Source organism: Zootermopsis nevadensis, unplaced genomic scaffold, assembly GCF_977971745.1.
Source record: "Zootermopsis nevadensis isolate Lab colony 2312 unplaced genomic scaffold, Znev_1.0 Znev_ptg000028l, whole genome shotgun sequence".
NCBI lineage: Eukaryota > Metazoa > Arthropoda > Insecta > Blattodea > Termopsidae > Zootermopsis > Zootermopsis nevadensis.
The window spans coordinates 17825667-17841738 of record NW_028259160.1 but is presented as its reverse complement, the minus strand read 5'-3'; the positions used below and the strand labels follow the sequence as shown (position 1 = coordinate 17841738).

Sequence of the window (16072 nt, the reverse complement as noted above, 5' to 3'; positions counted from 1 at the left end):
CCAAAAGACGCCCATGCAAATCCTCAATCGATGTCATTTTCTCAAAGCGAGAGCCCACATTTCACATCCATACAAAACAGTAGGAAGATTTCGTCCTGATCATTCGCGGACAAGAGGCGGGGAGTCAGAAGATGCTGCAGCGAGTGCCAACTAGCATTCCGCGACAACTGCTATCTCAGTGACGTGTCACCGTGCAATGACGTAGGCCACATTCCAAACAGACCGCAGGCTGCTACGTAGTGTTTGATACGAATTCCATGTTCACAACAGTCCGCCACTGGACCCCATCCTAAGCCGTATCAATTAAGTCCACATCCCTTTATCCTATCCCCTTGAGATCCATTTTAATATTATCCTCCCATTCACTCCCAGTTGGCGCAAGTGGTCTCTTTCCTTCGATTTCTACGTGTCCCGCCCACTTCAACCTCCCCGTAAGTAGTGCGTGAGAGATGAGAAGGGTGTTCAAATTTTCAGTCGCAAACCCCGAATAACAGACATCACCAAGCATAGATGAGGATATAATATTAAAATCGGCATTCAACTGATTCGGGACAGGGTAAATACTAGCTCTTGCCTCGAAGGGAATGGCGCGTCAGCAAACATCACGGAGCGTAGAACGAGAAGCTCTGCCATCTTTCGGTGAAACTTCAAAGCCGCTGCCATTCAGTAAGGAAGCAAGTGCCATCTCACGCGACCATCCGCAACTACTCTTCACCACCTCGTGATTTCTTCTTTCTATGTCCTTCGCAGGTATTTCCGGACCCTTCACCTTGGAGCGACCTCAGGTTGCGGGCAGAAGAGACGGCCTCCAGGTATGTGGCTTACCTGTGAATCTGTTGAATGAAGAACCGCGGACGGTCGCCTTGGCTTGGGCGTAGAATCAGAATATCAAAGGGGCAGTCTGTATATGAAACACTGAGGCACGATCGAAAGCTTCGCCACGTACGTACGCGTTTATTGCACGTAAGAAGTGAGAACGGCTCAAAGGATTTTGATGAAATTTCATATCCGAGAATTTTACCAGCATTTATCGTTACAGTCTCATTTTTGGTTTTAGATCGGACAGCAACTGCGCGCGGACGTTACTGGGCGGAAATCCCCGCGTAGCGGAACTCAACACAACATTGATTAAAATGGTTATCACAACCTGGGGGATTCCACCACACGGATTCCCCAGTCAACAGCGCAATCACGTCAGGGAAATCCTGCAAGGACGTCATATCCCAGCCAGATTCCCCGACCACGCACTGAACGCACACTATTCTGACGTCACAGGCGCCATCCGCAAATACGTAAAACACGACCGGGCTGTTGCAATGTTCAGAACTTTCCTGGCTTGTTTACTGTGGAGGACAGGAGGATGCCCGGACGTTGTCTGTATTATATTATTTATTTTTTTATTTAGTGTTCTGTCTGACGACAGGGCCATATGAACAGGATCCTTCCATCCTTTTCTCGGACTGGGACCTGTTCATATACGTTCTTGGCAGATGATCCAGAAGTGGTTTGCCATTGCCTTCTTCTGTGTGTGAATGCCACGGAGAAACCGGGGAAGCCCCTGGAGGAAAACTCCGTGTTGCCTAGACCACGGCCTTGCCCAACACAAGTTATAAATTCGGGCACCGCCGGGAATCGAACCCGAGACCCCAGCGTTCTAACCGCTAGACCACCGTGGCGGTATACGTTGTCTGTACCGCATAAGAATTCGATGTTACGACCACTCCACGGTCAGCATGTCTTACCTGACCAGGAGCGGTTGAGCGACCGCTGGGTGCGATGAGGCGACCTCTTGCCCTCCCGATGTCTCGCTGTCAGCGTCCATATTCATGGCTCAGGCTGGTGTGTCAGCTCTTAACAACGAGAAACGGTTTATCTGCCTGCGCTCTTGGCAAAGTAACGTTACGACGCGTAAGTCATCCGACACACCTCGAGCTCCAACGCTTCTAAACGCCTATTTCCTCAACAAATTCTCCACTCTTACTTCCTTATGGTTTTATCTGCTGATAAGGAACTCTACGTAGTTCCGCGGATTTTATACGAAAAACAAATACCCACAACAGAATTCTGAAGAAACCGCTCGTCTCCGGTTTTTCTGCAGAGCGTTCAAATTAAGTAACAAAATTGCAGCAACTGGCCGGGAAATCGGCAAATTTCAAATCGCTTATCGACTACTGACCGGCTGATCAAATCTTTCGTTCTATAACGACGCATTTATAACTGAATCATTTATGTAGTCTATAATATAGAGTGTCCCACTAACGTGGAACCAATCACGACAGCGAGCGATCTGCCGGGAAATGACTTTGTCACAACACAGAGCATTGCCGTCGAAAGCCTGCTGGTTGGTTCCGATTTACGTGGGACATCGGAAAGGAAGTGCCTGTGGCCTACTTTAAGGTACTGACTGTTCATTGGCCCTGAGGACAGTTTGGCCCAGCAGCGCGCGATGTTTTACTTACTTTCGGCAAATATTTTTACCGCCTACAGAGAAGAAAGGTTTCGGTCGACGATATTCCGCGAAACAGGCTGAGCCTATGAACTAGACACTCCCGCACCACACCGGGACTAATACCGCGCGCTACTGACACCGGACATGTAGTTTACCCGCGGGACAAGCCCTGCGCAGATGCGAACCAGAACTCGCGGATTTTCAAGAACTGTGAGCAAATTTCGCATGGGAACTTTTACTAAACGCATTGCAGATTCATTTCATTTCTATTCAACTAAACGAAATTTTATGCGTAATTTTAGGGTCGCCAGAGAAATTTTAAGGGGATAAAGAAAAGAACTCGTGTTGCAGTTTCGTTCACCCACGCAGTCCGACGACCCGCTGACCCGCAGGCGAAGTTCAGTCGACAGAACAATCCCCATTTCTATGCTGCACGAACGCGTTTAATATTACAGAGACGAAACCGAAATAACAGAGTTAACTCAATCAATACCGCCACTGGCATCCACTACATGTGAGTCCTCCAGAGCCTTTAAGGACACGACAGAGGACAGAAACGTCCCTGAGTTTGGAGACGACTGGACAGGCCTTACGCACGCCATCAGACGAATACTGAAACTCACAGAAGACAATGCTGGAGCTGTTTAACATCGCTGCATCTACTGCTTCTCTACTTAACAGTGTTTCGCCTGTAGCCGACACAAACACCGCAGCAGAACGGACGACGTTTCCGACATAACAATTAGAAAGTGTCAGTGATCGTGGAAGGAGGAAATTCATTTCTTCCAGACCAACTAATTCCACTGGCACGACTAACCGAATCACGGCCTAGAAACAGTTGTCCTGCGGCCCAGGCGCGGAAACTAGCGGACGGACACAAACGACTGGCTCAGTTGAAGACAAGTCGAACAACAGTTGTTGGAAATCCCAGAGTAAGAAATAGTTTCAGTTTTCGACAAACTTTCAATGACCTCACTTCCACCCCCAGTCACCGCAATTTCGAAATAAGAGCAAACAAGAGGCGATCATAACAGGATGAAGTCTCAAAATAACACACCAGTTCTTCAAGGTCGTCTTATTTTAACCCTCGAGTTAACAGAAATATCTCGGAGCAAACAATGGCCAGAGAAATAAATAAATCTCTTCAAATACTTTGCAGGAACCTCGGGTTTACTTCGACGCGGGTGAACATTTCGTCCCGAAAGGGGAAATTCTCTTCAGCTTTGCGCAAATGAGACAAAGATCCGTAATTGTTCCGTTGTTCTGGGGGGGAAAAGTGAGACAACATTTAACACGAATTTTTAAGGGAGAATAAAACAGACGAAGGTTGCACTTGCGGTAATATAGCAAACAGTGGTATGCTTTCTAATGCTCCTGTAAAAAAGAAACACAGCTCAGACCGTACAGGATCGTCGAACAGCGGTTCGATTCCCGGCTGTACCTCCACTCCGCAATACGTCTGCATGGCTGGAAAATAAGCTTTACGGAGTGGACTCATCTGGCTCAGGATATGGACCCCCGGTAGCGGGCTCTTGCGGACAAAGTAACGAAACTTCGGGTTCTATAAAAAACGGGGCATTTTTCGACCAACCGAGCGAGCGACCATCAGCTTCTGACGAAATGCTTTACTCCGACAAGATCATATTCACTGCGACAACTGTAAAAAAGTTCTTAATGATTGACACTTGAGGTCGTCATTCATAATCATCTCCTCGCACGCTGATTAAAATGACTTTACATGAGCCCTCAAGGTCAACCGATAGAATCAATTCAGCATCCAGGATGGGATTCGAAAGGCCAGACACTTCTCACAACTGCGAGCGCAGCGCAACTACTGTAGAGACAATAGTAGTCATTCAAAAAGCACACTACATGAGCTTACGAAGGGGTGGCAGGAGACGCCTGTAAGTCAGAATTCTCCATCTCAAAAATCACATGACCGATTTGTATTAAATTTTGTAATAGCGTCTGTATTACTACACGCTACAAGGCTGGTTATGCTGTGATGCCTATCTCTATACAAAAATCTGCATATAGATCATACAGTTTAATGTTCCTAGAATGACGATCTGGGTTCATCCTGTTGTATCGCATTTCGTATGGTGAAAGGGATTCCCCGGTCGCAGCGCATCCCGTAACAATGCGAGCCTCCACGTTTACTTTCAAATTCTCTTCGCGGTCCGCTACTCCAACCGTGACCTAGCAACAGCGAGCGAGCAGTCAACTCTTTTGTTTCTCAGACACTGACGATCAAAGCTTGAATCGGTGAAGGACAATTAAACTATTTCCCACTGCAATTACTTTCCTTGTTTTGAAAGAAAGGACGACGGGATTTGAGAGCAGCACATTTACGGTTAGCAGTGTTCCGCACGAGAGCAGAGAGACAAAACACACAGAAGTACTGACAGGCAGCTCCGTGTATCTTTCTGACGCCGGATTCAGTCACTGCGGACAGGTTTTTATAAAATTTGGTAATAGCGGGTTCTGTGTCACTGTCACCCGACTTGTTCGACACGAAGTAAGACGTTCAATCTGAAACGTTAAAATTAATCATAAATTTAAATAATCTATATAATCCTTCGGAACCGTAAGATGAACAGCAGAAAAGTGAGTGCGTTCGGTTCTGCGAGGCTACATGGAGCCTCCTGGAGAGCCTTTGCGAATTACAAACATTAATGTCTGATTAACGCGCAAAAATAATTCTTAAGAATTTCAGCCAATTTCTTTACGACACTGTCTTGAAGTACGCTCTTGTCTCTGAAATTTAACTTCAGCGGAACGGCCAATTCAATTCAAACGTCATCACCTGAGACAGCACAGAAATACGTCGAGAGCGTTTCTGCGTCTTACGCAGACGTGACCAGGAACAATAAAACCCAGAAGGGAACTTATTTTCCTAATTTAGATTTTACATTTCTTCTCACAAACATGGACACATCCCACAGAAAACAGAGAGTGCTCTACTGTAATGCATTACAACACGTCGAGACTGACTAAAAAATTCGCAGCCACACGAAACTTCCGATGGCTTATCCACACTACTTCCCGCTTCTGGTCATACCCAAAGGCTTCAACCTCGCAACTACGTATCTTACCACTTTGAAACTTTCATGTACCTGCCTCTATTATATTCGGTGTAGACTAACTGCAATGCCTTCGCACAACAGCTGTTTCAATTTCAACTGGTACACACGTTAAGAAATCCGACAGCCAATTTTGAGAAAACAGAAAGCCGCCACTCAACCCCAGAAGTTAAACCGTTAAAGCCCAGTGGTAACTATACGTACCACTTCCTTTAACACTGAACAACTTCTCCCCCTACAAAATGCACTGGTGGGGTTCGTAACATAAAAAGAATAAACAGCGATTATTTACTTAAGCAACATCAACAAGATGATCTAAGTACCGTGTTTTCTTTTCGGTACGGGCTGAATTCTTAAATATTATTTAGACGAATTTCAAGCTCTTCGCGTGTCGGGAAGGCTACACTGGAGGGGCCTCAGTCAGGACGGCAAATTCTGACAGACGCTGGCTCAAACAGGTTGCAGCAGTTCAAAGCGCCTGCGGTTTTCCGTAGGAATGTAACCACTGCAATATCATACGAGCTCAATCGTGTCTGAGGCGGAATAAGGCCTCTCGAAGGCCACGACCCCCTCCTTCAAATTCATCAAGCATTTCAATTCCATCGTCTCGTGCCATTCGGCACTACAAAACCTTGCACTTGACACAGCGTCGTTAAATAAGCCAAAGGTACACCACCGAAGCCTCATGAAGGGGTCTACACGGAAATCTTTCCGTTCATGGAGGGAAACAACGTAACTTTAAAGATACAGACAGTTCTGCAGCTACGGAATTCCTCCGCCCTCCGAATGGCGTTCCGGGTATAAAAAAACTTCTACCTAGCTCTTGAGCTGTACAGTTATAGGGCAAGTGGGAGGGGACGGTCAGAAAAGTTAAGGCCACGAAAACGAAAGATGAGGTTTTTCACAGCGGTGAGTCTGGAGATTGTCGTCTTCTGGGTCACTGCGCCGTGTAGTCTGGTAGATTTCCACCACCGTTTCAGAGGTCATACTGCCTCCGTCATCAGGGCGGAGGGGGCAGTGGAAATCTACCAGACTACACGGCGCAACGACCCAGAAGACAGAAATCTTCACGAAAGGACAAGTTTTACTCGTCGAGAACACGTAAAAGACGGAACAGCAAAGCAAAGACACGCACTTTCTCGTATCGGCTTGCGAAAGTGACAGTTTCCATCGATACGTCAGCAGAGGGCACGAGCGTGTCTTTCTTGACGTGTGTTAACTTTTACATCGCCTCGTGTCATAAACACTTTCTTTTGTGTTCCTTGCAAAACTCTGGAAATCTTAAATTTTTCAAAGCGAATCAAACACGTAAAACCGCCTCATTTTAAGAACCACACGGGCTAATTTAATTTAAAATCAAGCAGCAAAACCTAGACAGTCACACAATAATTCACAAAAACAAATCTTTCATCCGACGCAAAGATCAGGCGCCAGTGAGTCCCCTTCTCCGCCCTGAACAAGTCATTAACTTGAATAACGAAACGTGGTGTGGGAACTTACGTTAAGCTAGCGCTCCAGCTGAACATGGCCCTCTGCCTCTCCGTGCTGACCGCCATCTCCTGTCACAAAACAATTTCAGAATTCAGTCACTGCAACATAACACAGCACCGAGAGCAACCACCGCCCGACTACGAGACCGGTCCAAGAACTGTGACGCGCATCTAAACCGAGGAGCTCAAGAAGACGAAGTGAAACAAATGAAAGTGGCCACGTATTACCCGACGTGAGAACAGAGGGCTCTAAGTGGCGTTGCAGATCTGCCGTAACAAAGTCCTTGTAATATTTATACGTCGATTAGCACCTGGCTTCCTTGTTGACTCTTAACATCGACAGGAGCGCTGCTTCGTGCGTGAAGGAACGTGGTCCATGACAGGCTGGGGGCCAAGGGAAATGTGGGGACTGATCCCCCACGTACGGAACAGTGCGAAAAGTTTTAAAGATGAAAGCTAATAATTTTTTTGGTAATTCCGGTAAAATTGGTTGATGCTGTTTAAGAAAATAATCGGTTTACAGTGAAAATCGCACATTCTGTTAGCAAAATACATTTTCACTTGATATTAAAGCAGCGGTAAGGAGAGAGGCTCTCATTTGCTCCCTCCAGGAGAATGCCTCGATAACCCTTAAATTAGGCCACGGCCACTTCCACATCGTTTCCAACTCATTAATCACGAGCTTTAGAGGTTGAGCGTAAATATTTTCCCGTCTGCATTTATTTCAACAGAAATGAACCTTCGAGTTCCACGAAAAGAGGGAGATTTCTTGACTCGCAAAACGACTATCAGCTTGGAGTCAGTCGCAAAGCAGGGGGGCAGTCTCCCATCGCCATGGAAACCGCAAATCTTACATCCACATTTAAATTAAATAATAAAGTCGCCGAGGTCTCACTCCGCGCGCCACGAAACCAATGTGAAAGTGGCGGAGGTCAATGTCACGACGGATTTACGCGAAACGAATAGTAGCGTCAGGAGAACAAAGAACGCCTCTAGGAGGTGGAGGAGGGAAGAAAGAGACAAGACGAAACTGAACCAAAAATCTCGGCAGTTCCTTGACACACATTTGTCCCACACCGAGGAGCGAGAGAAAGTCCCTTCGGCCTTCTTGGTTCACCGCCGACGATTAGGCTTATCAAACAAGAATGAAAGTGACCTCCACACACAGTTACGAAAGGCGTTCTTTACTCGCGACAGCATCTTCTGCTTCAACAACGGCGATGTATGCGCGGACGACTGTCTTCTGGGATGAAGGCAGTAAGCGCCTCGAAACATCCTAAAAGACAGTCATCTTGACCTCGGATGATGTTTGAAACATTTTCGTTCGACAAGTACGAAACTTTCCTTTCGGCAAAAGTGGAGAGTTTACTCGCATTTTAGGGCGAAACAAACCTTAATTAAATTCACGGTCGTGTTTAACTGCGCACCTCTGAGCCCACGAAAGTCATAATTGAAAAGCTGATAGTAGCTGGGCGAGTCAAGGCACCGCTTGTGATTCTTAAAATCCGTCCAGCCAGAAACCAGGCCTTGACGTAAGGCGGAGAACACAGAGACAACTTCTGGGATGTGAACGCGCCCTCTGACACCCAAATCTCAGCGCTTACCTCTGCTCACTTCACGCACAGCGTCCGAATGGTTTTCGCCGGACAAAAACAAAATTCTACACTCGACTTTGCCCAAATTCCGCGTGAAACGACAACACAATCACCGCTTATGAGAGTCAACGGGCACCACGAGAGGTGGACTGACACGAGTACACCCAGCAGAGCTCGGAAGCAGGATCTTCGCGACACGCACAGTCGCTTCCTCTCAAAGCAGCGGCCATTATTCACGATTCACTTTTTTTGCTTTATAATTCCATTCAAAACATAACCCCAGAGCACGCGGCTAGCCATTCATTTGTTTCCGCTCGTAACTATGGAACTACTTCGAAGGTCGTAGTAATTACGGACAACTGGTTTTGCAATCGGACTTAATATTCATTGTCTCGTCAAATGCAAATTTTCAATCTTTTATTACGTTTATTTAATGGCTTAAATACGCGATTGCCATGTGATTGGCTACAAATCAGTTCAAAAATATTATCGTTGGAAGAAATCTCTCGCCGTCTGTTAACAATGGAAGCTGACAATTCGTGGTTTTACCAGAGACCACGAAACATTTGTAGCACGAAAGGGTTTAATGAGTTGTTAAGGCAGTGGGACTAACAACAGAATCAGTCCGTAATGTAACAGATTGTTAGGTTAGGTTAGGTTTTGGCTGTTCGGTAATTATACCGCAATGCACCAACTGGCGAGGCTGTTTTAACGTGAATGAGATGTAGAAAAACGATTCCGTATTAAGAACCGGTTAAGTTTGACGACAATGAAGAAAGGGTGACCTTTAAGTCAAGCACTGAAGACTCATCAGTTGAGCTGACTTACACACCGCAATAATTGGTACATGGCCAATCTGTTTCGCGCTTTTGTGACGTAAATTCGTCTATACGGAAGGGTCATTCCGCAAAAAAGTTACAGGAAAATGTGTAAGATCCGTATCAACAAATCGACAACAATGGTCAGCTTTCGTGCATTGTTATGTTACCTAGGAAACGTCATCTGTTTACTCGGCATTGTTGTGTTACATTAATGCCGTCAACAATCCGCTTTCGTAACAAGATGGATGACATTGAAGATAACATTACATTATATTACAGAGACGTAAATATAATTTAAATACAGAGACGTATTTACGTCAGATTCTCCGGAACCGTGGTTCCAGTGTCAATTTTTAACTGACGAAGTCAGATTCTTTGTTCGGCGAAATATAACGGCACGAACCATAAAACCAATTCTGCTGTTTCCCGCTTCCGCGACAGCGACCATCTTTACTTGTGTTGCCCGAATTTATTACCAGAAACTGAACCTCGCTTGATTTAATCGTACGACCTATTTGAGCCGCGCCACGTAATTTTCTGCATGCTCTGAACAGTTTCAGTTCTCAAGAATTTTAATCGCCATACGTTCAGTGCCAAGTCAGACGAATACACTTTCAGGTCACGTTCCAAGGCCAATAAGTAAATACACAGCCAGAAATAAAATATTTGGCCTTGTCCAAACGAGGAGTTCCGTCTTCCTTCTCCACGTGCGTTCGAAAAAATCCACCGTGGGACGGCAGAACTCTGCTGGATTGCGACACGTTCAGAGACTCTCATTTACGTACTTCGTTTGTTTAACTACGCTCAGACTACACAGCGTTGAATGAGAAAACAGTGAACTGGAACGGGTGTGGCCTAATTTAAGGAACTTCCCCGCCATTTACATAGAGAGACTGAGAAAAACCCAGTCAGGTTAGCCGGTCTCCGGGACGAGGTATGAATCCGGGGGCCTACCGAATACGAAGTCCCGGATAAACTAAAATATGCAACACTCGCCATGATCACGTGACGCGACGTGTAACTTACATTATCACAGCAGGCGTACTAGTTGACACAGTGTCGTTAAATAAGCGAAGACACAAACTCGCTAACAGAATCAAACTCTAAAGTCTGAAATCAGTTCTAAAAATACTGGGTGTTTCTTCGGACACTTGTATTCTATTTTACTATATTTCCTTCTAAATTCATTCGGTTTCTGCCCCCCCCCCCCCACCTCCTGAACGTGCCACCCTTTGACCTTCTGAATGCGCGAAAACTTAGCGCTCGTTTTCTTCCGAATTCCCAATATAAGCCCTAAAAGTCGTGTTGTAATTAACAACTTTCACCCCAACTGTACAACAGCTACCAGAGTGTGTACGTACGTGATAAATTTATCTTCAAAATGCGAAGGCAAACGTAAACAAAGTTGCGTGTTAATACAAAACTGATTGTTGTAAGAACAGCGTAGTTTCCATTGTTACAAACGTAGAAGGAAGCCATTATTGCCCGTTTCAATTCATCACGAGCCTCGCGTCTGCACAGCCGAGAAAAACTCAGCTCCTTTTACGGTACCTTAAGTTTATCACCGTGTTAACAAACGCCAGCCACGAAATCCTACCTGGACCAGATTAATCCACTGCACACAATATTTATAAATATCATCCTTCCATCTATACTTAGGTCCCGATCACCCCCTCTGAAGTATCGAATCAATAACACCGTTGCATAATTTGTGATGTCACGTGACGTAGACGTGCGTCTTGTCCCAACCGCCAGTTGTTTCGTTTAACGACTTGTTCGTCGACGCGTGAGTAGAGAGCAAGTAAGAGCGGGATGATTTTCATTTCAAAAGAATTGGTGTAAGTTTAACAATTCTGAGAAATCTACAATCACATAGAACGCCATGATCTCACATTAAATGGCGATGGTATTTTTCGCGTTGGTGCTGACAAGGAAGCTGAGTCAAAATCAACAAAGACGTTTTAAATCGCGTGATATTTATTCATGCTGAGTTTCGTCAGCTCGACTTAGGTAAAGCCCAGACGCACGAGACACTGTTTGAACAGCGAAGACGAGATTCTTCAAAAGCACACAAGGAAACAACAGAAGACATAGCATAGAGAGAATCTATAGTTAAACGCCTCGGAAAACGAGGTAGCAAATGTCGTTCAGGGCCATTTTATGCAGAGCGGGGGAAATCCCTAAGAACGAGCAAAATAAAACACCCAACCAGGAGACCAAGATGAGGGCGGAAAATGATGTTAGGAAATGTCAGACAGGAGGAGGGGAAAAAGAGAAGACAGACATACAAAATTTGACTGGAGGGACAGCGACCCACATAGAGGAAAAATATCATTCTGCCAAAGTGGCGAATTCACTTACATGCAAAGTCTAAATCTGTCGGACAAAGAAGCAGATTTGGTATTTAGTTCGTCCAAAAATGTCTTGTTCTTCAAGGCGTTACTAATTTACATTGCAACTGTAATTCTGAATCACGTTCCTTCACAATCCTCGAGCGAAAACCCACGCAATGGCAAACACAATAAGAATTCCCCATCTGGTGTACTGAAAGAACGCTACACTATCTGCACGACCTCAAATCAAAATGGGATGCAAGAAATTACGACTTCGCAGCAACAAACAAGGTTAACAATATATACACGTTTAAAACATGACAGCAGAAACAAAGGGCCTCGAGAAATCCAGGTTTTCGCTTCGATTACAAAACGACTGATTCTTTTGCAACGATGACAACTATCAGAAGACGATCAACGCAATGACACAAATTTCGAAGCTGGAATTCATCGGCCCTTGTACTTAAAGAAAAGTAAAGAATTAGGTTAGCGCACCTGTGAAATATTATGTGTCAAAAACATCGAGTCTTCCAAGCAAGGACGTTTCAACTCGCTTCAAACAACTGGGTCTCTTCTTTACGTGGTACAACCCGACTGGAGACGGTTACAAACCAGAAGGAACAGCTTGTAACGTCATCTCTGCTTCTATATTAGCGAACTAATAATCTTAAAAAAAATCAGTAATGATCTAGTCATAATGTAACAGCCAATGTCAGTCATGCTCGACTGTACGAGTGCGCTGTTCCTGCGATGAGGAAAAAAAATGAAATTAAGATGAGACAGAGGTAACTCAAATCAATTTTCTTCCTCTGACCACCGTAATAATATATTGCGCAGAATACAAATTACAAGTCACACCATTTCATCCGCCTGCAACTTCCTCGCCCTTAGGTCAAAATATTTTCTTTGGCTCATTGTTCTCAAACACCCTGAACGCATATGTATTGCCTTATGGTGAGACACCAAGTTTCGCACCCACACAAAACAACAAATAAAATTACAGTTTCGCATATTCAGAGACTGAGCAGTGAGTGGTAGCAGCCACAATGTTACCTGAAAACAAAACGCAACCATGGAAACATTTGGAGTGCGTTGTGGGCTCAGGATCCTGGATGGCGCGAGGACTTGTTCACAGACTGTGGCAAGTGGATGGACGGATGGGAGATGACGCGGATGGGGATTCTTGGTCACGACTGGGCCGTCATCAGTCTACGTCAGCGGTTCTCGTGCGACGGTCACAAATCCCCTTCCCTTCCTCCAAATATCCACAATGCCTCAAAGTAACACTGAAATGCAAAAATTCCATCATTATGTAATTTTGTAAAACTCTGAAAAACAGCACAGTCTTCAGATCTGAACAATTTCTGCAAACAACCAAGGATATATTATAAGATGTTTGAGTCTTTCACTCGAAACATTTCTCGACATGGCCACACATAAAAAAAATTCACATAATCTTGGATTTTTAAATTATCCCATATTCAAAATTTATGCAATATGTCAGCAGTGAATTCAACCCCCGTACCGTACTAGGCTCAGCAAATATAACAACTATCGACAAACAAAGGAACGCAACAAAAGCTTTCTAAAGGCATTCTGCTTCCAGGTGTCTTGCAAGGACTTGCTGTGGACACGGAATTCTTCACAGGCAACTATGCACCTCGCTTCTCATTACAAGCCGCTCATCTTACATCACAGTTACATACCGCTTATATACAAGAAGTATGTAACTCATAGGAGGAAAGCTAACCGACAAGACAAAATCAATTACGTTCTGTTTAAAATATTTTGTAATTTAATACACTTCTTTCTGCAGAAGTACAACTATCAGATTTTACAGCAGAATATTAATTTTCATGGAAGATCTGTTAACAATCGAGCCCAGGAGGACCAATTCATACCAGTTTAAACACACAAATAATTTCTGTTTTAGAAGCGGCAATAATCCCTCATCAGAACAGCACAGCATCCCTATGATGTCACTGCATGGAGGGTGCCAGGACACTCGCCACAATTACCACAGCGTAGGTAATGATGAGCCACGGGCTCACAACCATCTTAACATCTACCCTGATAGAGGCACGGCCAGACTGAGACCGTATGGTTAAGTCCACCCAAACTGGAAAGACATCAGCCCTGATGTGGTAAAATCACTGAGAAACTCATAGTTTTGCAGCTCTGAACAATAAAACTGTCAGTCAACAACATTTCATAGTTCATCAAGCTTAAATTTATCTTCAGTTATCTAGGTGTTAATAATATACACTGTGTTTTTAAACACCACCAAATAACCCTCCGACTGTTGGAGATACACAATTTACGCCACATGACAATGATAAGTAGGTCTTTTTATGCGGAAAGTACTTTAAATTTATCTAACGTACAACAATTCTATTTATATACTTACAACAGAGCTTAGGAGTATTGTGACAATTGCATGAACCAAGTCATATTAGAGCGCCACTCGCCGTCCTTCATATTTTGATTTTACTATATTGTTCAAGACGCAGGCTGCTGCCCTCTCAGAAACAAAACACACTCAGACGTTGATTTCCCACTTGCTGTTTCTTACTGCTTCACCAGCAACTGCCAGCATTTCCCTAACAATCTCTTCTGAAGTAACAAACACCGTTTCCCCGCTGTTGAATCCCATGGTGCATTTATTTGGAGGGCCACCACATTTCTTCAAAACCTTAGCTGATGCGTGAAATTCTTGTGCCCTCGTATGTCGAAGAATTTCTCCAACATTGGCTCTTGTGATTCCTGCTCCAGGCATTATAGTGATTCGTCCATTTGCATTCAAAACTAGTTTCTTTATAACAGGTATTCCTTTATGGGCTGTAAACTCCTGTCCACTGGTCAAAATACGTGTAAATCCAAGCTCTATTATAGTAAGTAAAGCTGCATCAATATCTTGACACACATCAAAAGCTCGATGGAATGTGGCCGGTAGAGGCGACACAACGCCCATGATTTCCTTACATACATTCTTATCTACATCTCCAGATGGAGTCAAAGCTCCAAAAACAAATCCATCTGCACCCCACTCTTTTAATACACTTGCATCATTTTTCATAACCTCAACTTCATGACATGAATACACAAAATCATCACCGCCACAAGGCCGCAACATAACAAATACTGGTATCTTCACAACAGATTTAATAATCCTAAGCATTCCTGGCGTGGGGGTAAGCCCACCTTCACTCAAAGCTGCACACAACTCCAAACGAGATGCTCCTCCATTATAAGCATTAACAGCAGACTCCACACTATCAACACACACTTCCATCATTTCTATCTGTAACAGAGAGAAAGATCTTGACATTTTGAGGGTGATATGACCATCATCCACATACTTTCACCTAGATCCAAATATTTAGCTAATCAACCAATAACTAACTAACCAATCAGATAGCTTACAGAACCCAAAGTTTCATCACTGAATTAACCCTGCCCTGGACCAGCAAAATCAAATCGCTTTCAACTTCTACCTCCCATAGCTCCCGCTTGATTCTATCTTCCGGTTTCCGTCTAGGTCTCCTCCCTTCATCTTGAGCAATGGGTATTATTATTTCAAACGTGGTGACACTGGAATATTTATGTTAGGTTAGGGTTGTCATTACATTGTTCTTTTTAAGTTCATCTCGGAAATACTGTCTTCTGTTGCAGATCACTTTCTGTTAATTACATTCTTTTTTTGTGAAGTTTAGTAACAGAATATCGGTGTCAACCAACTGCACATTCGTATTTTTGAAATTGAAATTCCGTGTTACTGATACTGACAGGATCTATACAGGACATACGTTATACAACACATTATAACTGAATTACTCAACATATTATACACTACGATCACTAGTAATTAATATAGGATTCAAAACTGTAATACAAAGGCTTTAATGATTTAAATATATATATTTTTATATCCCATAACATTTGGCTCACCTCTCCAGCCGACCACGTTTTCTCACAACGTTGTAACGCTGCCAACATAAACATTCGTAGTGATTAAATACCCCCTTAGTTCATAACTTTATCTTTGGTCCCAAAGCCTGTTTTAAGGCACGGCATTTATACTAAAACTAAATTCACAAGGCAGAGTCCTTCAAAAGCTGAGCCTGTCAATAAATTACAGAGTTTGTGAAACAATGAGGAACATAACCCCATTCAATGCACTCCTTCACAATCCACTTTAACATTACCCTGCCATCTAAGCTGCTCTACAACTGCAATGTTAGGTCAAGGGTAAAGGAGTGTAAAGCTCCTCATTACTTTCTCCACCTTCATGTCACTTCTCT

At 44.1% G+C, this 16072-nt stretch overlaps 3 protein-coding genes across 7 annotated transcripts in view; 1 reads left to right on the top strand and 2 right to left on the bottom strand.

The window, feature by feature from the left end:
• Positions 1-7255, bottom strand: part of snu (ABC-type transporter snustorr) — a 52609-nt gene extending 45354 nt beyond the window's left edge. The window contains exon 1 of one of the 2 annotated variants that reach the window (XM_022057628.2): positions 7033-7255. In XM_022057628.2, coding sequence (XP_021913320.1) covers positions 7033-7088 — 56 coding nt within the window. In that variant the 5' untranslated portion in view covers positions 7089-7255. Of the gene's footprint in view, positions 1-1742; positions 1873-7032 lie in introns of those variants that run through there. The other variant, XM_022057627.2, reaches the window with a different exon arrangement.
• LOC110826691 (uncharacterized) lies at positions 705-13978 on the top strand. The gene is made up of 3 exons (XM_087357154.1): positions 705-812; positions 13378-13493; positions 13705-13978. The coding sequence occupies exons 1-3, from the start codon at positions 738-740 to the stop codon at positions 13877-13879; spliced, it is 366 nt and encodes a 121-aa protein (XP_087213280.1). The 5' UTR covers positions 705-737; the 3' UTR covers positions 13880-13978.
• LOC110826727 (copper homeostasis protein cutC homolog) lies at positions 13544-15909 on the bottom strand. Of its 4 annotated transcripts, none has more exons than XM_022057637.2 (2): positions 15720-15909; positions 13544-15072 (listed from the first exon to the last, which is right to left on the bottom strand). In XM_022057637.2, exons 1-2 carry the CDS (start codon positions 15771-15773, stop codon positions 14311-14313), a joined length of 816 nt encoding a protein of 271 aa, XP_021913329.1. In that variant the 5' UTR covers positions 15774-15909; the 3' UTR covers positions 13544-14310. The 4 variants fall into 4 exon arrangements, with proteins under 4 accessions (XP_021913329.1, XP_021913333.1, XP_021913332.1 ...); XM_022057641.2 differs by lacking the exon at positions 15720-15909 and adding an exon at positions 15266-15345; XM_022057640.2 differs by lacking the exon at positions 15720-15909 and adding an exon at positions 15195-15303.
• Positions 15910-16072: the final 163 nt, after the last annotated feature.